The sequence below is a fragment of the Watersipora subatra genome, chromosome 10 (assembly GCF_963576615.1).
Source record: "Watersipora subatra chromosome 10, tzWatSuba1.1, whole genome shotgun sequence".
Taxonomy (NCBI): Eukaryota; Metazoa; Bryozoa; class Gymnolaemata; order Cheilostomatida; family Watersiporidae; genus Watersipora; species Watersipora subatra.
This window is the reverse complement of record NC_088717.1, coordinates 34,238,146-34,262,530: the sequence shown is the minus strand read 5'-3', so window position 1 is coordinate 34,262,530 and position 24,385 is coordinate 34,238,146. Positions and strand designations below refer to the sequence as shown.

The 24,385-nt window shown below is 32.8% G+C and overlaps 1 protein-coding gene across 3 annotated transcripts in view; it reads right to left on the bottom strand.

Moving 5' to 3' along the window:
• The window catches only part of LOC137406288 (mucin-21-like), a 31,499-nt gene that overhangs the window by 4,897 nt on the left and 2,217 nt on the right, over window positions 1–24,385 (bottom strand). For 2 of the 3 annotated variants that reach the window (XM_068092834.1, XM_068092837.1), the window contains exons 2-6: window positions 12,269–12,363; window positions 8,917–9,000; window positions 6,750–6,833; window positions 4,253–4,336; window positions 1,660–1,743 (exon numbers count right to left, since the gene is read on the bottom strand). In XM_068092834.1, the coding sequence (XP_067948935.1) occupies window positions 1,660–1,743; window positions 4,253–4,336; window positions 6,750–6,833; window positions 8,917–8,989 (325 nt within the window). In that variant the 5' untranslated portion in view covers window positions 8,990–9,000; window positions 12,269–12,363. The remainder of the gene's footprint in view (window positions 1–1,659; window positions 1,744–4,252; window positions 4,337–6,749; window positions 6,834–8,916; window positions 9,001–12,268; window positions 12,364–24,385) is intronic. The other variant, XM_068092835.1, reaches the window with a different exon arrangement.

Here is a 24,385-nt window from a genome sequence, read left to right as displayed (position 1 = left end):
TCGGTTCATCGGTTCATCGGTTCATCGGTTCATCGGTTTATCGGTTCATTGGTCTATGAGTTCATGAGTTTATGACCTCATCGGTTCATTGGTTCATCGGTTCATCGGTCCATAAGTTTATGATTTTATGAGTTTATGAGTTCATGAGTTTATGAGCTCATCGGTTCATAGATTCATGGGTTCACAAATTCACGAGTTCACAGGGTCACTGGTTCCCAGGTTCACATAGTCATTGACACATAGAGTGATGGATTCATGGATTAACTTTTTGCTTGTTCTTTTATTTGTCTTTTGTTTTTAAACTAAAATATATGTGGGATCCCACTCCTATCACAACTATTTTTAATCCTTTATCTAAGGAGTTTACAAATTAGTTTTGTTAAGTGTTGTCTCCTGCAAGCATTATTGTTTCGCAGAAAGTCGGTTTTTTCCAGCATTTCAAATGAAGTAATGTTGTCTACAAATAATTTTTAGATCGTTCTTTCAGTCATTTCATATATGATGGTAGTCATTTGATTTGACAGTGTCGTAAAAGAAAAAAACATTTTTGCAACATGAAATGTTGGAGGTTTTTCGATGGTAAATTGATGGAACAAAATTTATGCATGTAGAGGTGTAGTTTAGAAAAAAGTTAATAGCAAAATAAATGAAAAACGCTTACTATAATTAATTTTAAAGTTTAGCAAATAAAAGATGCAATAACTTCTGCTGCATGTCTCTATCGCATCTTCCATTTATGCTCTGTTGACTTCCTGCAGTACAAAGTGTCAAGGCTATGCCTTTGTTTGCCTGTTTTTAAGTTGAGCTGACCTATAAAAGCTCATTTTAATAATAATTTATACGTACATACCTTGGCTTCATTTGCTCATTAATAATGATATTTATCAGAACTTTGTTTTTACTTTAATGGTGTAAATTAATGTTCACCTTTATCATTTTAAAAAAAAATAAAATAAAAATATTTTTAAAAGAACACAACTGCATGTAGGCTTTAGAAACAACAGTAATGGCGTGATGAAAATTAATTTTTTGTTTTCAACCAAAAATCAGTAAATCTTTCAATTTCCTTAGTAGTTCAAGTCGAAAAACTTTCCAGTTCAACGTTTTTGTTAGCTAGTTGGTTATAAAACTAAATTCAATAAGACCACTATCTCAAAAAACCCATAGGAAATGCCAAACAAATCTTCACTTATCAAAACACAGTAGCAAATCTTCAAGTTGTATTTTAGGTTACTACTAATGGTTTAGTTGGTTGATTATTTTTGGCAAGGTTTGTTGTGATTAAAGAGTTATTAAAAGCATGAAGCTGGTTTTCTTTGCAACAGTGCTTATATCTGGCTTTAAATATTACAAAGTATGACTACAAAATATTGTTTATAATTACTATTTTCTATCACTGACACCTTTATATTTTTTCTATGTGAGTCTCAAATCAAACTCGATTAAACTGCTTTTTTGACTGATATTAAAATAGACTTTTACCTAACTATTAATTGTTGGCTAAATTATGTTTCACTATAATTAGCTAAAATAAAACTAGTACTCTTTGAGTTTATGCAGTCAAATCAGAATCACGAATTGAACAACTAAAAGACAGCAATTAAGTTTAATGGAAATGTACCATATAATACTATACTTTGAAGCATGCAGACAACTTACTGGTAGAAGGAATAGAGCTGATCAGGGTTGATAAGGTCGTGGTTCCTCTATCAAGGCCTCCAGAACTGGTCACGTTGGAAGTATCTAAAAACATTCAACCAAACATAAGTTACTATGCCTTCTTTAGACCTCTATAAGTGTATTAAAGAAATACATTAGTGAGTCTTGGAGAAAAGCTTTTTTACCAACCAATTATAACTGAACAACTAGTAATGTTTTGGAGTTATCTACTATTGGCATTAAGCTAAATAATTTTTTTTATAAAAATAAGAATATGTCCAACTAGTAAAAACTTTATTAGGTTATTAATTCTATTATTGGTATTTAGTACTTTCAATGCACTACTAGGTAAACATTAGCTATTCACTGAATCATGAAGAATTTATTTGTGTCTCCTGTAGTTGTTTTCTGAAGTTGTGTTTTCTAAACATACGTCATTTTATAAAATGTGGCAACTAAAACGTTCAGAGCATTCATTTATAAAATTATGACTTTTCAGATAAATTATTACTGCTATTGCTAGAATCATGAACTTTATTTAAACATTATTTTCAAGTTCATGGAAAGGAAATGTTGAACAAATATAATTGATTTCGATTGATTAGACAGCATGATGTATCATGATGGTAAACTAATATAAAACATACAGACATGATATAACATGATGGTTAAAAGACACAGTAAACACAAACACACACCATGATGGTAAAGGTCTACAATATTTACGCATTTGATATATTGTTTTTATGATATACATGCATATACACATCATGATGACAACAAAGTACAATAAAATATATTGTACTGTTTTATCATATTATATTAAACTGATATGCTACATATATTGATAACTTTGCACAGGCAAAGTATTAATGTTCATCGGTCCGTTAGCTCATCGGTTCATCGGTTCATCGGTTCATCGGTTCATCGGTTCATCGGTTCATCGGTTCATCGGTTCATCGGTTCATCGGTTCATCGGTTCATCGGTTCATCGGTTCATCGGTTCATCGGTTCATCGGTTCATCGGTTCATCGGTCTATGAGTTTATGAGTTTATGAGTTTATGGGTTTATGAGTTTATGAGCTCATCGGTTCATAGATTTACGGGTTCACAAATTCGCGGGTTCACAAGGTCACGGTTCATGGATTCACGTAGTCATTGACACATGGAGTGATGGATTCAGAGATTAATTGTTTGGTTTTTCTTTTATTTGCCCTTTGTTTTTAAACTAAAATATATGTAGGAACCCACAACCATTTTTATTCCTTTATCTACTGAGTTTAAAAATTAGTTTCATTAAGTGTTGACTCCTGCAAGCATTATTGTTTCTCAGAAAGTCTGTTTTTCTAGCATTCCAAATGAAGTAATGTTGTCTACAAATAATTTCTAGGATGTTCCTTCAGTCATTTCATATAATTATAATACAATTATGACGGTAGTCATTTGATTTGACGGTGCCATAAAAGAAAAACCATTTTTGCAACATGAAATGTTGGAGGTTTTTCGATGGTAAATTGGTGGAAAAGAATTTGATGCAAGTAGAGATGTAGTCTAGTAAAAGCTAAAAGCAAAAGATGAAAAACGCTTAATAAAAATTTATTTTAAAATTTAGCATTTATAAGGTGCAATAACTTCTGCTGCATGCCTCTATCGCATCTTCAATTTAAGCTCTGTCAGCCTCCTGCAGTACTAACTGTCAAGGTTCCACCTTAGTTTGCCTGTTTTTATGTTGAGATAACATATAAAAACTCATTTTAATAATAATTTATACGTGCATACCTTGGCTACATCTGCTCATTAATAATGATATTTATCAGAACTTTGTTTTTACTTTAATGGTGTAAATTAATGGTCATCTTTATCATTTTTTAAAAAAATAAAATAAAAATATTTTTAAAAGAACACAACTGCATGTAGGCTTTAGAAACAACAGTAATGGCGTGATGAAAATTAATTTTTTGTTTTCAACCAAAAGTCAGTAAATCTTTCAATTTCCTTAGTACTGTAGTTCAAATCGAAAAACTTTCCAGTTCAACGTTTTTGTTAGCTAGTTGGTTATAAAACTAAATTCAATAAGACCACTATCTCAAAAAACCCATAGGAAATGCCAAACAAATCTGCACTTATCAAAACACAGTAGCAAATCTTCAAGTTGTATTTTAGGTTACTACTAATGGTTTAGTTGGTTGATTATTTTTGGCAAGGTTTGTTGTGATTAAAGAGTTATTAAAAGCATGAAGCTGGTTTTCTTTGCAAAAAAGCTTATATCTGGCTTTAAATATTACAAAGTATGACTACAAAATATTGTTTATAATTACTATTTTCTATCACTGACACCTTTATATTTTTTTTAATTGAGTCTCAAATCAAACTCGATTAAACTGCTTTTTTGACTGATATTAAAATAGACTTTTACCTAACTATTAATTGTTGGCTAGATTATGTTTCACTATAATTAGCTAAAATAAAACTAGTACTCTTTGAGTTTATGCAGTAAAATCAGAATCACGAATTGAACAACTAAAAGAGAGCAATTAAGTTTAATGGAAATGTACCATATAATACTATACTTTGAAGCATGCAGACAACTTACTGGTAGAAAGAATAGAGCTGATCAGGGTTGATAAGGTTGTGGTTCCTGTACCAAGACCTCCAGAACTGGTCACGTTTGAAGTATCTAAAAACATTCAACCAAACATAAGTTACTATGCCTTCTTTAGACCTCTATAAGTGTATTAAAGAAATACATTAGTAAGTCTTGGAGAAAAGCTTTTTTACCAACCAATTATAACTGAACAACTAGTAATGTTTTGGAGTTATCTACTATTGGCATTAAGCTAAATAATTTTTTTATAAAAATAAGAATATGTCCAACTAGTAAAAACTTTATTAAGTTATTAATTCTATTATTGGTATTTAGTACTTTCAATGCACTACTAGGTAAACATTAGCTATTCACTGAATCATAAAGAATTTATTTGTGTCTCCTGTAGTTGTTTTCTGAAGTTGTGTTTTCTAAACATACGTCATTTTATAAAATGTGGCAACTAAAACGTTCAGAGCATTCGTTTATAAAATTATGACTTTTCAGATAAATTATTACTGCTTTTGCCAGAATCATGAACTGTATTTAAACATTACTTTCAAGTTTATGGGAAGGAAATGTTGAACAAATATAATTGATTTCGATTGATTAGACAGCATGATGTATCATGATGGTAAATTAATATAAAACATACAGACATGATATAATACGATGGTTAAAAGACACAGTAAACACAAACACACACCATGATGGTAAAGGTCTACAATATTTACGCATTTGATATATTGTTTATATGATATACATGCATATACACATCATGATGACAACAAAGTACAATTAAATATATTGTACTGTTTTGTCATATTATATTAAACTGATATGCTACATATATTGGTAACTTTGCACAGGCAAAGTATTAATGTTCATCGGTTCATCGGTTCATCGGTTCATCGGTTCATTGGTTCACCGGTTCATCGGTTCATCGGTTCATCGGTTCATCGGTTCATCGGTTTATGAGTTTATGAGTTCATTAGTTTATGAGCTCATTGGTTCATAGATTCACGGGTTCACAAATTTGCGGGTTCACAGGGTCACGGTTCATGGATTTACGTAGTCATTGACACATGGAGTGATGGATTAAGAGATTAATTGTTCGGTTTTTCTTTTATTTGCCCTTTGTTTTTAAACTAAAATATATGTGGGATCTCACAACCATTTATACTTCTTTATCTATTGAGTTTACAAATTAGTTTCATTAAGTGTTGACTCCTGCAAGCATTATTGTTTCTCAGAAAGTCTGTTTTTCTAGCATTCCAAATGAAGTAATGTTGTCTACAAATAATTTCTAGGATGTTCCTTCAGTCATTTCATATAATTATAATACAATTATGACGGTAGTCATTTGATTTGACGGTGCCATAAAAGAAAAACCATTTTTGCAACATGAAATGTTGGAGGTTTTTCGATGGTAAATTGGTGGAAAAGAATTTGATGCAAGTAGAGATGTAGTCTAGTAAAAGCTAAAAGCAAAAGATGAAAAACGCTTAATAAAAATTTATTTTAAAATTTAGCATTTATAAGGTGCAATAACTTCTGCTGCATGCCTCTATCGCATCTTCAATTTAAGCTCTGTCAGCCTCCTGCAGTACTAACTGTCAAGGTTCCACCTTAGTTTGCCTGTTTTTATGTTGAGATAACATATAAAAACTCATTTTAATAATAATTTATACGTGCATACCTTGGCTACATCTGCTCATTAATAATGATATTTATCAGAACTTTGTTTTTACTTTAATGGTGTAAATTAATGTTCATCTTTATCATTTTTTAAGAAATAAAATAACTATATTTTTAAAATAACACAACTGCATGTAGGCTTTAGAAACAACAGTAATGGTGTGATGACAATTAATTTTTTGTTTTCAACCAAAAATCAGTAAATCTTTTAATTTCTTTAATAGTTCAAGTCGAAGAACTTTCCAGTTCAGCGTTTTTGTTAGCTAGTTGGTTATAAAACTAAATTCAATAAGATCACTATCTTAAAAACCCATAGGAAATGCCAAACAAATCTTCACTTTTCAAAACACAGTAGCAAATCTCCAATTTGTATTCTAGGTTATTACTAATGGTTTAGTTAGTTGATTATTTTTGGCAAGGTTTGCTGTGATTAAGGAGGTATTGAAAGTGTGAAGCTAGTTTTCTTTGCAAAATTGCTTATATCTGCCTTTAAACTATTACAAAGTATGACTATAAAAAAATTTTATAATTACTATCTTCTATCACTGACATCTTTATATTTTTTCTTATTGAGTCTCAAATCAACTTCCGTTAAACTGTTTTTTTGACTGATATTAAAATAGACTTCTACTTAACTATTAAATGTTGGCTAAATTATGTTTCACTGTAATAAGTTAAAATAAAACTAGTACTCTTTGAGTTTATGCAGTCAAATCAGAATCACGAATTGAACAACTAAAAGACAGCAATTAGGTTTAATGGAAATGTACCATATGATACTATACTTTGAAGCATGCAGGCAACTTACTGGTAGAAAGAATAGAGCTGATCAGAGTTGATAAGGTTGTGGTTCCTGTATCAAGACCTCCAGAACTGGTCACGTTTGAAGTATCTAAAAACATTCAACCAAACATAAGTTACTATGCCTTCTTTAGACTTCTATAAGTGTATTAAAGAAATACATTAGTAAGTCTTGGAGAAAAGCTTTTTTACCAACCAATTATAACTGAACAACTAGTAATGTTTTGGAGTTATCTACTATTGGCATTAAGCTAAATAATCTTTTTTATAAAAATAAGAATATGTCCAACTAGTAAAAACTTTATGAAGTTATTAATTCTATTATTGGTATTTAGTACTTTCAATGCACTACTAGGTAGACCTTAGCTATTCACTAAATCATAAAAAATTTATTTGTGTCTCCTGCAGTGGTTTTTTGAAGTTGTGTTCCCTGAACATGCGTCATTTCATAGAATGTGACAACTAAAACCTTCAGAGCATCCGTTTATACAAATATGACTTTTTACATAAATTATTACAATTATTGTCAGAATTGTGAACTGTTTCATTTTCTTTATTGCAAACTACTAGTATTTAAACATTATTTTTAAGTTTATGGGAAGGAAATGTTGAACAAATATAATTGATTTTTATTAATTAGACAGCATGGTGTATCAGGGTGGTATAATAATATAAAACATACAGGCATGATATATGTATATGATGCACATATACTTGTATACACGCATCATGATGACAAAGAAATACAAGAAAATATAATTTACTCTTTTGTCATATTATATTAAACCGACATGACATGCTAAGTTGATAATTTTTTATAAGCAAAGTATAAATTTTCATCGGTCTATCGGTCCATAGTTTTATTGGTTCATAGATTCATGGGACCATGAGTTCACGAGTTCACGGGTTCACAGAGTCACGGGTTCACAAATTTCTGTAGTTACGAATATAGGGAGTGATAGATTTATAGATTAATTGTTCGGTTTTTCTTTTATTTGTCCTCTGTTTTTAAACTAAAATATATGTAGGAACCCACAACCATTTTTATTCCTTTATCTACTGAGTTTACAAATTAGTTTCATGAAGTGGTGCCTCTTGCAAGCATTATTATCTCTCAGGAAGTTTGTTTTTCCAGCATTTCAAAAGAATTAATACTGTCTACAAACAGTTTCTAGGCTGTTATTTCAGTTATTTCATATATGATGGAAGTCATTTGATTTGACGGTTCCGAAAAAAAAAAAAATTTTTGCAACATGAAATGTTGGAGGTTTTTCGATGGTAAGTTGGTGCAAAAAAATTTGATGCAAGTAGAAATTTAGTCTAGAAAATAATTAAGAACAAAATAAATAAAAAATGATTACTAAAAATTTATTTTTAAAATTTAGCAAATATAACGTGCAATAACTTCTGCTGTCTCTATCGCATCTTCCATTTAAGCTCTGTCGGCCTCCTGCAGTACTAACTGTCAAGGCTCTGCCTTTGTTGGCCTGTGTTTAAGTTGAGCTAACATATAAAAGCTCATTTCAATAGTAATTTATTTTCACACTTTTCTCATACAGCACTCTACTTTAATTGTAGTATATCACTATCTGCAGTAATCTCTAAAGTGCTATAATAAGGTTTGACATTTCTGGCAAATGAATTAAATTAGCCGCAGTGCGTGTTAACGGAAATATTTAATTAAACATACACAGTACAACAGTTATAACTGATATAGAGTGTATCAGATTCTTTACTATAATATAAACCATTTTTGTCAGTCTGTCTGTTTGGAGCCACCCGGTGGGGCGCTAAGAAAAAACGCATTGCCCATTAATTGAGCTTAGATATTCGACTTTGCCGAATAATGACGCACTAACCAATGAGCCGCCCGCCCAACTACCTCGCATCATCACAGGACAATTTGGCATATAATGATTACATATGGTGATATTTCATGGCGCACTGAACTGCTAGCTTACTAGTGCATATAAAACATTCACTTATTTACAATAATACTCCTTGCCATACATTACAATTGAGCTTGTTACTCTTGCTATTGTTGTTAAACTTACTCTCAGTTTTTTAGCAATCTAGCATAACACTGCAGCATAGTCATTCATTTTAAAAGAGCTCTAGCAGAAATACTCTATCAAAAAGGAGCAAATGTAAATAAGTTTATTCTTTTGACATACCAGGAAAGCTCCCATTGTTTGCAAGCACAGTCCCACTCGTTTCCCCGATTATGTCTGTAGTAGTAAAACTCATTGCAACTGAAGCTGTAACACATAAAAAATTTCAAACATCAGGTTATCTGTTCAATGTAATCAATTACAACGACTAGTTAATTTACTTACACATTTTACTAAAGCATCATCTTGGCAGTAAGATGACTTCAAGCGTCAAAAACAATTACAAATTACTTTATAATAAAATCTACTAAAGCTTTTAAAAACTCCCAAAAGATTGATATCAACTTTTGCAAGACCTGTCTCAAAACTAAGTTACCTATGAGGGAAGGCAAGAACTTTCAGACCGGTATAAAATAACACTAGCTTTTTGTTGAAAGCTAGGATTGTTTTCAAATAGTCTCATCTATGAATACATCTATGAATACATCTATTAAGACAACATTAAGGCAGAATCTAAAAAGCAAAGCTTTAGTTTCTGCACCTGCAAAGTTGGTAATAGTTACGGTTTGTTTATCAGCATTACCTTTGATTACAGATTATGGCAGCAGCATACGTGTAATGAGCTTAACTAGAGCTTATCGGCTGTGAAAGCCAAGGCAGAGAATTGTTGTATTACATGTATGTAGACGTTGTTATAAAAATAGTCTAAAATTATTAAATAGATTTTCAATCAGCACTTACAGAAAAAGACATGGAAAAATGTTGATCAATTTGCGTAAAAAGGATATGACAAAGTTATCTTCTTTACAAAATGGTGGTGACAACTTTCTGTTTGTTTTGATTGCGTAAATATTCTTTCACAACAAATTTCGGCGAGTAATTTTAGGTTGTCGATTTATCACATACATGACTTTGTGACCTATTATGACTTTATGAAAAATATGGCGAGCAAGTTTGTCTTTTTGGTAAATGACTTGACTGACTTATACATATAAATACTCGTACAAAATAGTCAGGGAGCCATCAAACATTTCTTAAATGTTAAACAAAATGTAAATTTGGATTTTTAAACAGAATATTGTAACAAGAGAAAACCTCAATCACTTATCAGCTTTTTTCATCGCAATGAATAAGAAGGCACAAGCTACTATATCATTCTGTATTGCCAAAAACTGTGAATCATAATATTACCAATGAAAATATGTTTTAGGTACCTATTTTTGAATAGGTTAATTGTTTTAAGAAAAAAAATAAATACTGTATCAAGCTGCTGGCTTGAAAATAACTAAATTTCACCCTATCAGCCGCAAGGTAAGCCTGTACTATTGTAAAATGTTCAGCAATTAGATGGTTGCTGAGCACTCCTTTCGATCTATCAATAGAGTATCTTCTTTATGCTTTTCTTGCCTACAGTTTCTAATAGGTCATGTATCTCTTCAAACCTTTTTTTGGTAAACTAGTCTATTAAGACTATATAGTGGGACACTCATACATAACTATTATTATTATTATTATTATTAAAGGCTTTGCTTCATTAGTATTTCATGCTTCATGCAGTGCCAATAATAATTACAATTGTTGTCTGTAAAAACGTGGCACTAAGGATGACAATATGCAAAAGAATTATCATGCAAGTTAAGTTTTCAAATTACTTTTAATGAAGTTTTTAAAGGTTGACTTGCAACACAATTCACATTACAGTTATTCAATATGAAAAGATTCACCATGTCATACTCTGTTGTGTTGTAGGTGTAAAGTATGTGGAAAGGTGATTACAAGCTCTTAAAAGCTCAAAAACGAACAGAAAATCGCAGCCACACGAGACCGCCGTAGTTTGAATCCTCTTTCCAAAACGGCTCAAATGTGACGTAATTGTGAGAGATGGTTTCTGTTTACACTTTCATGCAACCTTATTTGTCGAAATATTTTCACAAATATACTTCACGCATTCAATAAAACCATGTCTATTGTTCTTACGCGTCTGTTTTATCGTCATCGTAATGCTGTCACTTTTAGCAGTGATATCCTATAACTTACGGTAAAAATTTGTTCAAGTTTTTAGCCTTAGTTTGAAGGAGTACATATCATTGTCTGATAATCATGACGAGCCTGTTGGTCACTTGTGATAATCGAAAAGTGCTGCAGAAAATATTTGCGAAGTATTGGGTCACATGATCAGATTACGACTTGCCGGTTAGGCCAAACGGAAACAAAACTGTAAAGTAGTGAGCATTTATATTTGATACGGGGTCTTCGGTAAAACCCGAAGTGTTTGTCATAAGCTAGTGCTATGATAAGTGTTATATTGAGTTTTTTATTGGCCTTTCAATTCACATGAGAACATCACGTGACAAGACAATAACCAAACTTCATGGCTACGTCATCGAAATAAAGAGATTCCAATCTACGGCGGCTTTTCGTTTTTGAGCTTTTAAGAGCTTTTAATCACATTTCCACATATTTGGCACCTACAACACAACAGAGTAAGACATGGTAAATCTTTTGATACCAAATAACTGTAATGTGAATTTTATTGCAAGTCAACCTTTAAGACAACTACTCGGGGAGGCATCATAGTCGGTCTACTCGTAGTTTGCGTCAAGAGCTGCATTTGGAAGTACAGTAATACCTTGAGATATCGGTGTCCTGACATAAAAGAAATCTGACATACATGAAAAATTATGAACAAATTTTCGCTTTGAGAAAGGAGCCTAATTTGAGATAGAAACATGCGAGACAAACTTTGATGCGGCCGCTAGGTGAAAATGTGTGTAAAAAGCCGCATGTGAGATCAGCACCACTCGGTTTTCCTCAGCTGATCAGATTTTAATGGGCAGCTAAAAGTGAGCGTGAAAGGGAGGCTAAAAGAGTCAAGCCAAAGGAAGAAAAATAAAACCAAAAACAAATCTAGAAATAAGTTTAGTGTAAGATTAAAACCTATTTTTAAGTAAGGGCATTTTCAATTGCTTAAATAAATTTAAATTGAAGCTAGTTCATTTTAGGTAAATTTTAAGTTCATGGTGAGTTACATAGCATCACAAATGTGCAGCTAACCAACTGTGTTGCCATCAAGCCTCCCTCACATCGTCATTAGCCGCTACTGGCTAAATCAAAATTAAAAACTTCATACAGCACTGTACATAGTAATGTTGCATTTTATTGCAGGTCATAACCACTAGGTAGATATTTGCTGCTTTGTAAATGTACATGTAGGTTTTGAATTAGAACAATTAAAAACATGTTTTTCTAATGCAACATGTTCAATTTCAATTTTTTTTGAGCAAAATTATGTTTTAATTAAAACGCTGTTGAGGTTTTTCAGTGTATAGCAAAACCTCAATTTAGAGTTCACAATGTTAATTTAATGTTCAGAAGGCTATAAAAAAAAGCTGTAAAACCCTTGACGTATACTAACTATTTATATTGATCTTGTCTCCTCCTGTTTTGTTCTCAAAAGCTGACTCTTCAGTACTTCTGCTCTGAAGCTCTTAGCAACTTGTTCAAGTCCTGCTGTGAAATGTTTTGATAAGAATTAAACATGTGCAAATATTTTCTTTAGCTGACATTAAATCTGCATGCATACAGTAATATAATCTGTAGCAACTGCGTATAATGCAGAACTTCTTTACTTTGCATTCATAATTAGGCGCTCAAATATTTCATCTGAATAAGAAATCTCAAAAAATCAAGCTTTTGCACTTCTTTACAAGCCTGTGGACTTGGTTTCATAATTAGTTTGCATAAAATTGCATGTTAATACCATCAGTTAATAGTTCTAATTGAACACCTATGAACATCAACATGTTCATAGGTGCTCAATTAGTGATTTTAAATACAGTTATGATTAACTCATTCTGAAACATGTAATGATCCTTTAAACAAAAGTAAAAAGAGTTCAAAATTTACTTGTAGATAAAAAATTCCTTTGAAACAAAACTTAAATGACCTTTAATAATGCTTTGAGACCAAACGCCAAACTGGATCATCTCTCAAGTCTATTTCTAGAGTTTTTAGTTTTGTTTTTGTGTTTTGGAGCTCAATTTTATAAAAGCTTTGCCACAAGTTTTGCTTCTGCTAATTGTAGAATACTTCATTTTGATTCTGGCAAATATTCCTTTAAAAAGGACAAATCTATTTTAGAGAGGTATTATTAGGTATGAAAGTTTTATGACTCTTACCATGTCTATGTATTTTGCTTGCGCTACAATTATTGCAATTTTATTACAATGAGCAAGAGCCAGTGACATTGTGAAACAGAAAACAGTCAGCTTTTTCAAAATGAAAAGCACATTTATGATACCGATTTAATAAGACATTTATTTTGAAGTGAAATAACATAGGGAGACTAAAATATTGCTTTTTATATTGAGAGATCATTTGTGTTTCTAAACTCATTTAGGGCATAGGTTTTTATTTGGGTATGGACTGTCAGGAACGTGATGATACTATCGTGAATAACGATGACGGAGTCCCCCAACCGAGTGCTATCAAAACGGCCAATCAGCCGGTCACAACACTCAGCTCAGCCAGGCCAAGAGAAAGTCAGCACAACCATATCAGGCCACACTAAGAAAGGACTGAGCAGGTCAGGCATACGAATGGGCAGCGGCCAAGCGGTGAAGGAGCACATGGCCAGCTACCTAGCCTGCATCCAGATGACTGACCAGCCCTCGGACAGGCATTGAAAAAACTAGATGACCACCAAAAGAGAATGGCGGAGCCTAGCATTTAAAAGGAGGCATATCAGCAAAAGACATGCAAAGCAAGGGGAAGCATCACGTAATACAGTTATATGTTTGCGCAAACTACTGACGGTATTATATGATATATTTAGTACAAATATATACTTTATATTCAAGCAAAGTGCTTGGTTCTAAGTAGAGCAGTAAAGTGTTTACGGTAGATACTTGACCATACAAATGATTAAACTTTACTTGAAAACTGCAGAGTGAATTTTGCTTAAACGAATCTCTGTTTCAAGAGAGCGTGTTAAATCTGCAATCTGAATTAAAGTTTGGTTGACAGGTGTGAGTGAGACAATCGAGACGTACAAGAAATAGATTAGATATGGTTTCTATTAACACTTCAGCATCTAGATATAAAAGCTCTTCAAATGCCCCTATTATTGGAAAAACAAAAGTTTCCCTCTTTGGTAATCATGTAACTAAGCTTTTCAGATACTCTTGGTTAATAGCCATTTTCTGATAAACTAAAAGAGGGTAAACAAAAAGGAAGGTTAGGCAATAGGCTAATCTTTAAATAGATCATTGAATACACAGATAATATAATGTACATTGTGTTTATTCAAACAAAATTGACAACCCGTCAATCTCTCAATGCTTTAACAAATCAAATCCTGAGTTGGCAAGTCAATGTAATTGTCATAATTCTTTGTTGTCACAAATTGTATTTTACGAGGAAAAAAAAGATATTTCTAAATGATGCGTAAAAGCCCTACAGCTATACTTTTGAGCAGCGTGCATATAATTAGACTAAACAGAGTCATGAAAAATGGTTTAGTCAATTTCATTTTAATAAGTTTCGGGCTGTGATACTACGTTGGTGCAATTTCTAACACCTGTTTGTTCAGGTTGTCAAAAATGATGTCAAACTATAATTGGCTAATCAATGCTCTGTTGTCAATCAATGATTGACTAGCCAATGCTCAAAACTTACATATTATATTGTTGACTAAAACATGGTCAAATCACAGCAAACAATAAAACTTGTATGTGCTTAATATTATGCGTGTTCTAGCTCATAAGATACAACCAATATCAATGCGTTTCATATTTTAGCTCTTTGAACCCTGACTGTCCTTGCTGATGTATGTCAGTATCCCTGAGCCAATTGTCCAACAATAAGGAGTTTTGAAACCTTTATTAAAATAGCTTAATAGGATTATATTCTAATTATATTTGGTTAAACGGGTAAAAAAAGTCCAGCAACGTACAGCAAATGTTAAAATAGCAAAAATGTGTCTCACAGTTCTCTGGGCTACCATAACAACTCGTACAATTTTTAAAAAAACTTCTAAAAATGTTGAAATTAAAATCGTATGAATCGAGCAAATGTTTATCTTTTTTATGACTCAAAATAATCGGTAAAACTGGTTAGTATCATATAATTTTTTATCTGCATCATAATCCTTCATGGCATACCAAACATGGAGTCATACCAAATTTTTTCGCGATATTGCCTAGTAAAATCGTGATTGTAACAGAGGAAGTAGATAAAGATATTTGTAAAACAATAAAAAATGAAAGTGAAATATTTTTTCTAATGCCCTGAGTCACAATTGATTGTAGTGGTTTGCGGCGCTACTTAGAAACAGCTTAATAAACAGAGCCATGTGTATGCCAGTATTCTAGTCCTTAGGATTTCTGACGCACTAAGCATGGCTGGAATACTGGTGTTATGGTTCAATAGGTTAAACATTCTTGCCAGAGGTAAGACAGTATTTGAATCTTTTATCAACTCTACTCATGTCCATTTTATTAACCAATATGATGGAGATTTAAAGACAGCGGCTTAACTTAGGCTTTGGTCACGAATGAGAATGATCATTTATTTCTGTAGTTCCCTTATATCAACCTATACACAGTACTGTTAATAATACTTGAGACGGCAGTTGATTGTTAGTTGCAGTAGTGCACTTAAATATGCACTTACACAATTTTTTTTTACTAGAAAGCACTGGCATTTTTCAATAATTTGTGATTTTTTTATATTTAGGGTGATTTAATTGGCAGGACGTTTCAAAATTAAAATCGATAAAATCGATCGAAATTAAAACAGTCAGAAAAAAACTATATACAGTCAAACATGGATAACTCGAAATTCACGAAACAGTGTTCAAATTATCAGAGCGTTCAAGTTATCGGAGCACTGTCATAAGTCCATGTATTTATTAGTAGATACATGCACATATACAAACTATAATAGAAATCAAAAGCATAAATGGCTTGTTTCAAATTAAATGCTTCTGATGTAAAGTTTAAAACTTTTTCATCAAAAAGTATAGAAGATTTTTCTATCACTTGAAATTGTTTTGTTGTTTGAGGTGATGTTATTGCCAGGACGTTTTTTAGGTTAAAATTGGCAAAACTTGATCGTTGTTGAAATGCTCAGAAGAAAAGACATATTTTTCTTTTGAGCGTTTTAAACGAGATCAAATTTGCCGATTTTTCTTGAAGTTTATGCGAAGGTCACCTCACTTTTCCACGCTTCCGAAAGGCGATCGCTAAGCGGATGTTTGGTAAAAATCAAAATTCACCAAACCTTTAGAAAAGTCGTTGACAAAAATATTTTGCCGACGGTGGTAATAACGACGCCTATGATTTACGAAAAGTTGAGGTTTACCTCTATGACTTGGAATAAAGTGATTTTCTAAAGCGATAACAACCGTCTCGGTAGCCGTTAGGCAAAAAACTGTTCCAGTTAACAGAGTTGAGGTCGAGTTATCTATAACAATTTATCATTACGTGGGAACGAACCAAAGAAACCGTTCGAGTTAACCATGTGTTCGAGCTATCCGTGGGCGAGTTATCTATGTTTGACTGTATGTGCAAAATAATGTCACGATATCGGTACCACAATAGCTGATATCAACTACCATTGTTATAGTTAATATTGGCTATTGCATTCAAGTTACATCATTACGCGTCACTATATTCTGTCAACCTTTTTGCAACTATAGAGTTATAATCATAGAGTTATAATCACACTTTCGTTTGATCTGAGAGTTTCAAATGCGATCAAGTTTCGTCGATTTCAATTTTAAAGCATCCTGGCTGTCAGATCACTTCAAACACCAAAAACAATTGCAAATGATAACAAAAATACTGAAAATTTCTAATAAAACTTATTAAAATTTTGAGCAAGTTCATCTTTAAAACTATTTCCAATGACCAAAAGTGCGACATAATCGGTTTAATAACTTGATAAAATGAGAAAAGTGTGCTCATTGGCAACAGGATTAATGAATAAAGCGCAAACAATATACAAATGCATAAACATTCCAAAGAAACATGAATAAGTCAGCCTCCGTGTCGATGTCATATGAAGTATGTGCCAAACATACTGACGCCTGCATAGTAACCATGCATCAGTCTGTTTAACTGCATTTCAAAAAGCACCTCTAACTGTATGGTTTACCAGTTATGTAGGCTACTGCATATATACAAAGGGGCTCACATGTATACTGATCAGCAATTAATTTTCCCTAGCTCACGGACAACTATTAATCTCACTAGTACTCAGAAAGCTTACTGCTTGAGATCATCAGGTGAGCTGATAAAGGGCAGAGTTTCAACGCACTGATTCAATGATGGTTAATGCAGTTGACTGGTGTAGGTGGTTTACAGCGGGTAGTTAAACTAAATGCCTAGAGTGCATATCCTACATTATGTAATCTTTTTACAACTTCAACATGAGATTTCAGACAAACAAACATGGCCCTTATTATTGTAAAGATTGTAGGTATAACGTAAGTTTTAAGATTCTTATAGAGGATGAAGTAAAGCTCAAATGTAAGCCGTTCAATTGTATTGAACACTTCCTGATTCATTATAATATATAAACAACACATCATTAGCTATGCTTACGCCATTTCCCTACTGAATATTCTGGTGGAATATTCAGTGATCACCAAGAATATACAAACACACCTTCCCTGTTTCGTAATATAAACAATATGGAGTTTGCCATACAATATAGCCAGAATGAGGGTGGATACACGTGAAGGCTGTGCTATTAAACATCAATAGTAGTAACAGCAGAGCCACCATTGAGGACAACAGAGCCACCATTGGGGACAGCAGAGCCACCATTGAGGACAGCGGAGCCACCATTAAAGACAGCAGAGCCATCATTAAGGACAGCAGAGCCACTATTGAGGAAAGCAGAGCCACCATTGAAGACAGCAGAACCACCACTGAGGAAAGCAGAGCCACAAAAAACACGATTTCTGAGTATGCCGCTAGCATGTAGCTAGTATGATTTCTATCCTAGTATGATTTCTATCAAACTTGGATCTAGCTAGTATGATTTCTATCAAACTTGTTAAAAAGACTCAATTCGGTGTAATTAGATGATTTGTGGTGTTTCAGGCCAATTTGACAAAAATGAAAAAGGTTACATACCAATTTTGACCAAACTTGCTAAAAAGTTTCAGTTCACCATAATTAGATGATTTTGAGCATTTTAGGCTCAATCTCCCCGGCTATAGCTTCATCAATATTTTACAGTTTTTATCTTGTTTTCGATAAAATCTGAATCATGGACGGCAGCTTATAGTTTCTTACAAGGCATGGGCAGTGCATATTTTTGTTTGATATTTTAGGGCAGTGGAGTGATCTAGCAACTTCAAAGGTTGCAAAACTACAAGATGTTCTGCAAATGTGTATGTATGTGCCTTTGTGATTGTTTTGGAATCCATGGTTCGACAGCCATGAAAGATTCAAAGAATGGGTCTTTGACAGGAGAAGTCTAAATAAATATCTTCCCAAGCATTTCTTGCATTCTATTCTAGCCTATTGTTGATAAGGTCACGCTGACTCTGACACTACACATAGACAGGCATAGGATGCTAGGCCTGATGCTGCCTCAAGACTACCTCAATATGAGGATGATTGCGTAAACAATATATCTTTACCGAATACTTTATTGAGCAAGGCAGCGGGATTGTAAAAGTTCTAGGCTACTAAGAATACTCCACTGTGTCAGCAGAAGTAATATGTCTAAGTAATTTCTCATGAATGTGTTAATATTCTTTGTCATGGGCTTACTTGGTTTATAAAGCGCTAAATGTTTTTATATTGAACTTGTTTAGGTTTTAAAAAGTTTTTATTAAATTCTTTTAAAAGATTAATCAATTCACATTTATTATTTATTATGAGCAGATGCAGAACTCTTATTCCATTGTGTTCCATTTAAACAACTTTATTGTGAAGTAAAGAAAATTATCTCCTTCCCAATAAGTAATCATTTATTTCATTAAATAGACAAAAACAGCATATTACTTCATTTTTTATTTTTTAACTTGTCATATTTTTTACTGGATTGCTAGTATTACTACATTTCAATGTTATAAAAAATATCTTTTGTAGAATCTGTTATTTGATTAAAAACTCAAGCGTATGAAAGCATTCACAAAGTTAAGCAAGATCATACACAGCAACAGCTTAAATTTTGTATTGATTGTCACCCTAAAATCAATTTACATACCAGAAAGCCTCATCGAGCATATACATAGTTCTTAACATGTATGTATAGTTGTTAACACATACATGGTTATCAACATGAATATAGCTGTTAACATATACATATTTGTTACCATGCACATAGTTGTTAACATATATGTAGTCATTAAGATATACATAGTTATTAGCATATATGTAGTTACTAGCATGTACATATTTTTTACCATGTAGTTGTTAACATATATGTAATTGTTAACATATATGTAGTTGTTAATATATATGTAGTTGTTAACATATATGTAGTTGCTAACATAAAGATAGTTGTCAATATATGTGTAATGTTAACAGATGCATAACTGTTAGAACAAACATAGGAGTTAATATATGCGTAGCTATTAACATACATGTATCTCTACCACTCTCGCGATAGATTTGCAATGACTGACATATGTATTTTGGCAATATTTCCATCTAACAGCCTTTAGCAGCACTTAGTTGAATATTTCTTAAATTAAAAATGTGCAAAATTAAGCTTTATTTTAGCAAACTGAGAAGAATCATGGTGACATCAAATGTAATACAAATTGATGAGAGAACTTATACTGTAGATACTATTTAAAGTAACCTTCATATAAAAAACTTTCTTTAAAAAAATCATTATTTGATGGTCGAGTATGTCCTAATCTTTGAAGCACGTAAGTAAGCTGAATAAGAAATAAAAAGTGGCAAAAAATATATTGCAAAACTAGTCAGCATGTGACAAACTGAGTGTTAATGGCCGGTAAATGCCTGCTGCCAAAAATTACAACAAATCATTGATATTTTAAATTCACAGTTCATAGCAATCTCTGACCAAATGGCTCCAAGTCTGTTGATTTACAGACTAATCACAACAATCGCAGTCTATCATCTATCACTAGATCCTGATGCAAGATGCTGCAATACGAGGCAGCGATACTTATAATGTACTGTAGTAGAGCATGCTACATGCTACAGAGGCATCCATATCAACTCCCAGTTATCACAAGTAATTCACTTAACTTAATGATAAACTAACTTAATTTTGAGAGACTGGGGTAACTATTTTCAAAGATGGGAGTGGGTTGTAATCCTCCCAATAACCAACAAGTTTTTCACCTTTCTGAGGTCACCTATCACCTATCAATGTTACTGCTGTTTATCGTAGTAACAGCAATTATTATTGTTAGGCCACACTAGATGCAGACACAGTCTGAACCAATTAGTACCTATTTTTGCATCGAGCAGTGTACTGCTCACATCTGACGTAAATATCAAGGATTCGAAAGAATTTAAAGAAATTATAAAAACAGATGGTAGTAGGTAAAATTAACTTATAAAAAAATCAGAATTAACCATTTCTATTTCTAAAGCAGTAACAAAAAATGTTCAACGCCTTTTTGTCACAGGAACTAAGGCTAATCAAGCAAGCAAGATTTATTAGCTAACACTGCCATCTGCTAAAAATTTTATTCACATACATCTCTGACCTTACTATGTTTCTAGACGTGGTATTCGTAAGAAAGTCTATATCTACATTCAGTAGTGTCATACAAGTAGCTATGAAAGCTAATAAAAATGTAGAACTGTTTGATAAATCTCTTACTTCATTTATCCTTTCTAAATAAAGTAAATTTTTATTTGTCACAGCCCTAACTGGGAGACACTGCTACAAACTTTGGAGTGACAATCCAAAGTTCACGAGCTATGAGTGATTTGAGACATGTCCAACCAGTAACTGTAAACTTTATAACCAAATGCTTTGAAAAAATTATTACTTTTTTGCTGAAACAACCAGCCAATTGTGAGCAAGTAGTGTATGTGGACAATTCCTAAAAGATAGAATATGTCTGCTTTGATTACTTCAAGGAGAGGATATGCATATTTTTAAGAGTAATGTTGTGCAAACATTGGCTCTGTGATTTTGGCTGAACATGTCTGAACACGTCTGAGTTCAATATTAAGGGAACCTCGACAACTGAAAACATTTCAGTTGCTGAGAGCGTTTCAAGCTTGGATGTAATTTCTGTCACCACCGATGGCTGAAGAGAATCAAACTCTGACCAGTTTTTTGCAGTTCTAGCATTTTAGAGCACTAGGCCATGGCAGCTCTTTCATATAAGTTATAGAGTCAACCGATACTGTTTGTTTCATGCTATAAGCCTAGCTAGTTGCTACGCAGGTAAATGTTGGCATTAGTGTAGATAGTAATTTAGTACATATGCGCAGTCAGTAGGTAGAAACATTGGCTTCAAGTACTACATTCTTATTATGTGCGATTTATTGGAGTACGTGACAATCTCCCACGACACTCTAAACTGCCAGGGTACAGTTTTGATAAAACATGCTGGTTGTTTAACATCTATGAATCAATGCTCAACAAATGAAATTATTCTGATTTTATGCTTACAAACACATATAATGCGTGGCAATCTTTTTTCTATGCTTCATACACACTCCCTAATTTTAATAAAACATGCTAACTGTTTAGCATTCAAGGAAATTTGCTATTTTTAAACAATTTTTGGATTTTTCCTTGTTGTGTCAAAAATATTTGCTATAATAAGTGCTCTGTTTGTCCATTCTTTTGTCTAAAACCACGCTAAGAGCGTTTGGCAAAAAAGATCACCTAACACAGAAATCGAACCCAGAAAGTCAGATTCAAATACAAGCATGTTACCACTTGACCACTCAGTCAATGCAAGTCGGTACCACATCACTTCACTGGATAATCATAGTAATTAATCATAACAATCTCTCACAGTGCACAGAACTGGCCAGCATACTAGTTATCATAATGATGAACTTTTTGTATTTTAATAGTTCGTATAAAGCAGTAAGTTCCTCATTATGATAATTCTTGATGCAACAAGGAAAAACTGAAAAGTTGTTTTGAAAATGAATTTTTTAAATATTCACTAGTCAGCATGTTTTATTAAAATAAGGGAGTGTTTATGAAACATGGAAAAAAGATTGGCATGCATTATAAGTGTTTATAAGCGTATAATCAGCCTAATGTCATTTGGTGAGTACTCATCCTAAAGCCATGCCTTATGTGGTTACAATTTTCTTTCTTTGCTATCTCCTGCTCAGTTTAGCTGTTTTACCTTCTAGTAAATCTTTGAGTCTACTTGTAAAAAATACTTTGAATGAACCATTTCAAATTAACTGTGTTGAGGTGGAACAGTTACTATGACACTTTGAGTCAGTATAAACCACGTTTTTTATTTAGAGTGACGGGAGGTCTATGAGTAGTTGTGAAATTAAGTGTGGAAAAGGCTGGTTCACACAGTAGGCCGTATGTCACAATTATCATCTGAGTGATTATTCGCCAACAATGTGCATTGTAAATCAATGAGATCGCTGAGGCAACGCCGATATGTTAAAAATAATGCAACTGCTAAACTGTCTCGACATTATGCCCAGCATCCATGACAGTGTGCGCAACATGCACCATCCATGGTGGTTTGCAGTAGCGCATTGTGTGATCTATATTTCCTTGATGATAGTTGCTGCAAGAATAGTATTGCAGTGTTTCAGTGATCAAGTTGTGTAAGAAGAACACAGCGTCGTGGACTGTTTGCTGTTGTAAACACGGATAGATTTGCGACAGTGTGAACAATGTTATCACAGATGAGCACTGATTTACTGTAGTATTACCAACGATATATTGTGAAACAGTTTAAACTAGCCTTTAGCAGCCTTAGTACATTTCTATGACTGTGGTATAAAGACTAGAAAAGTCTCTGTGCTTGCTAGTTCATGAGCTAGTCCTTGTTATGTACTACAACCAAGTGTCAAATTGATACGCTTCCCAGTGCGCTTTTCAAGCAAATGAATCAGTGAGCAAATTTAATTAAGCGTAGTTGTTTGGAAATTGGAGACGTGTAAGAGATAAGATAGGCTGTTTGTTTAGCAGAGGAAATTAGAAGAATGTGACAACACGTAGATTAAAGAATGAAAAAATTCCCTCGGTACTACAGTCAAGTGAGTGCAAGTGCTATTATCTCTAGTGGTTTGGCATTTGGTTATAACAAATGAGTTTCATTGGTACCAGACCACATTTTATACATTCTGTATATTATTTGTTCTGGTCTTACGGCTCACCGGAATCTTTATTTCCAGTAAAAGTATGTGGTTTTTCTGTTCTTAAAAGCAAAAGTATGTAATTTCATAGCCTGTCATTGTATGATTTGGTTTGAAAGAAAGACAGTATTCAGTGCAGCTGTTTATGGGTTTGTAAAACAGTGTTTTTGATGGAGACATACTCTTTGTTAATTCTGCTCATTGTTATAAGTTTGAATCTTTGGTCATCTAAAAATTTCATTAGAAAAGCAATGCAAAATTCTAGCTTATCAATTTTCTGTTTAATTGTTACTATAACAAAAATAAGAAAATGGACATAAAAATATGTCTATCATTCTGTTTGAAGCCGTGGTGGAAGGTTTGAAAAGAGATTATATACAACTTAGTTTGAACCATGTTTAATGTGTTTAGTGATTTGATATCAGTTTCAACTTAACAGACAAACGCTTTATCGCTCTATCGCCTGCATCCTTTAACTACCTTACCATACTCCAGAATAATTTTCTAGTTACTTATTACAGCTGACTATCTCTCACAGCAAACTGGACTACTAGCTTACTGGTAATTATAGTAACAGTGTCTGGTAAGATTTACCCAGCCTGTTTAAAATTTTAAAGAAATTACATTCATGCAAAATTCTCTTAATCATAGGTTTGACCAGAGATAAGTTTGCTAATACACTTAGATCGCTCATGTTTGTAGCAACAGAAATATTTTAGCATGTGAGAGCAGATTAGAAGAGACACTACTAAAAACAGAGCTATTTCAAGAGTAGTTGCTTTAAAGCAAAAGTAAACAAACAAGCATTGTCTTTAGGATGTGAACAAACTAGTGATAAACTAGCTGTTGGACACAGCAACACTCACAGACACAGCCATTCATGCATTCAGCGTACATGTATTTGCATTAAGGCTAAAATAAAGAAACAATGGTTCTAGCACTACCTACTTCCATGGATATTTTACCTAGTTTCTACCTACTTCCATGGATATTTTACCTAGTTTCTACCTAATTCCATGGATATTTTACCTAGTTTCTACCTAATATTATTAATAGTTTTGGTTTAACTTTATCACTGCTGATCAGAATTAGTGTTGGTCTCTAAGTCATTGCTAATTGCATAGTCTAGAAGCCATATATATTTGTGAACTTTTTTCAATTAATCGTTCTCACAAACATTTGTTACACCCTCAAATCCAAAAAGGTAGGACCATAAACATATATTT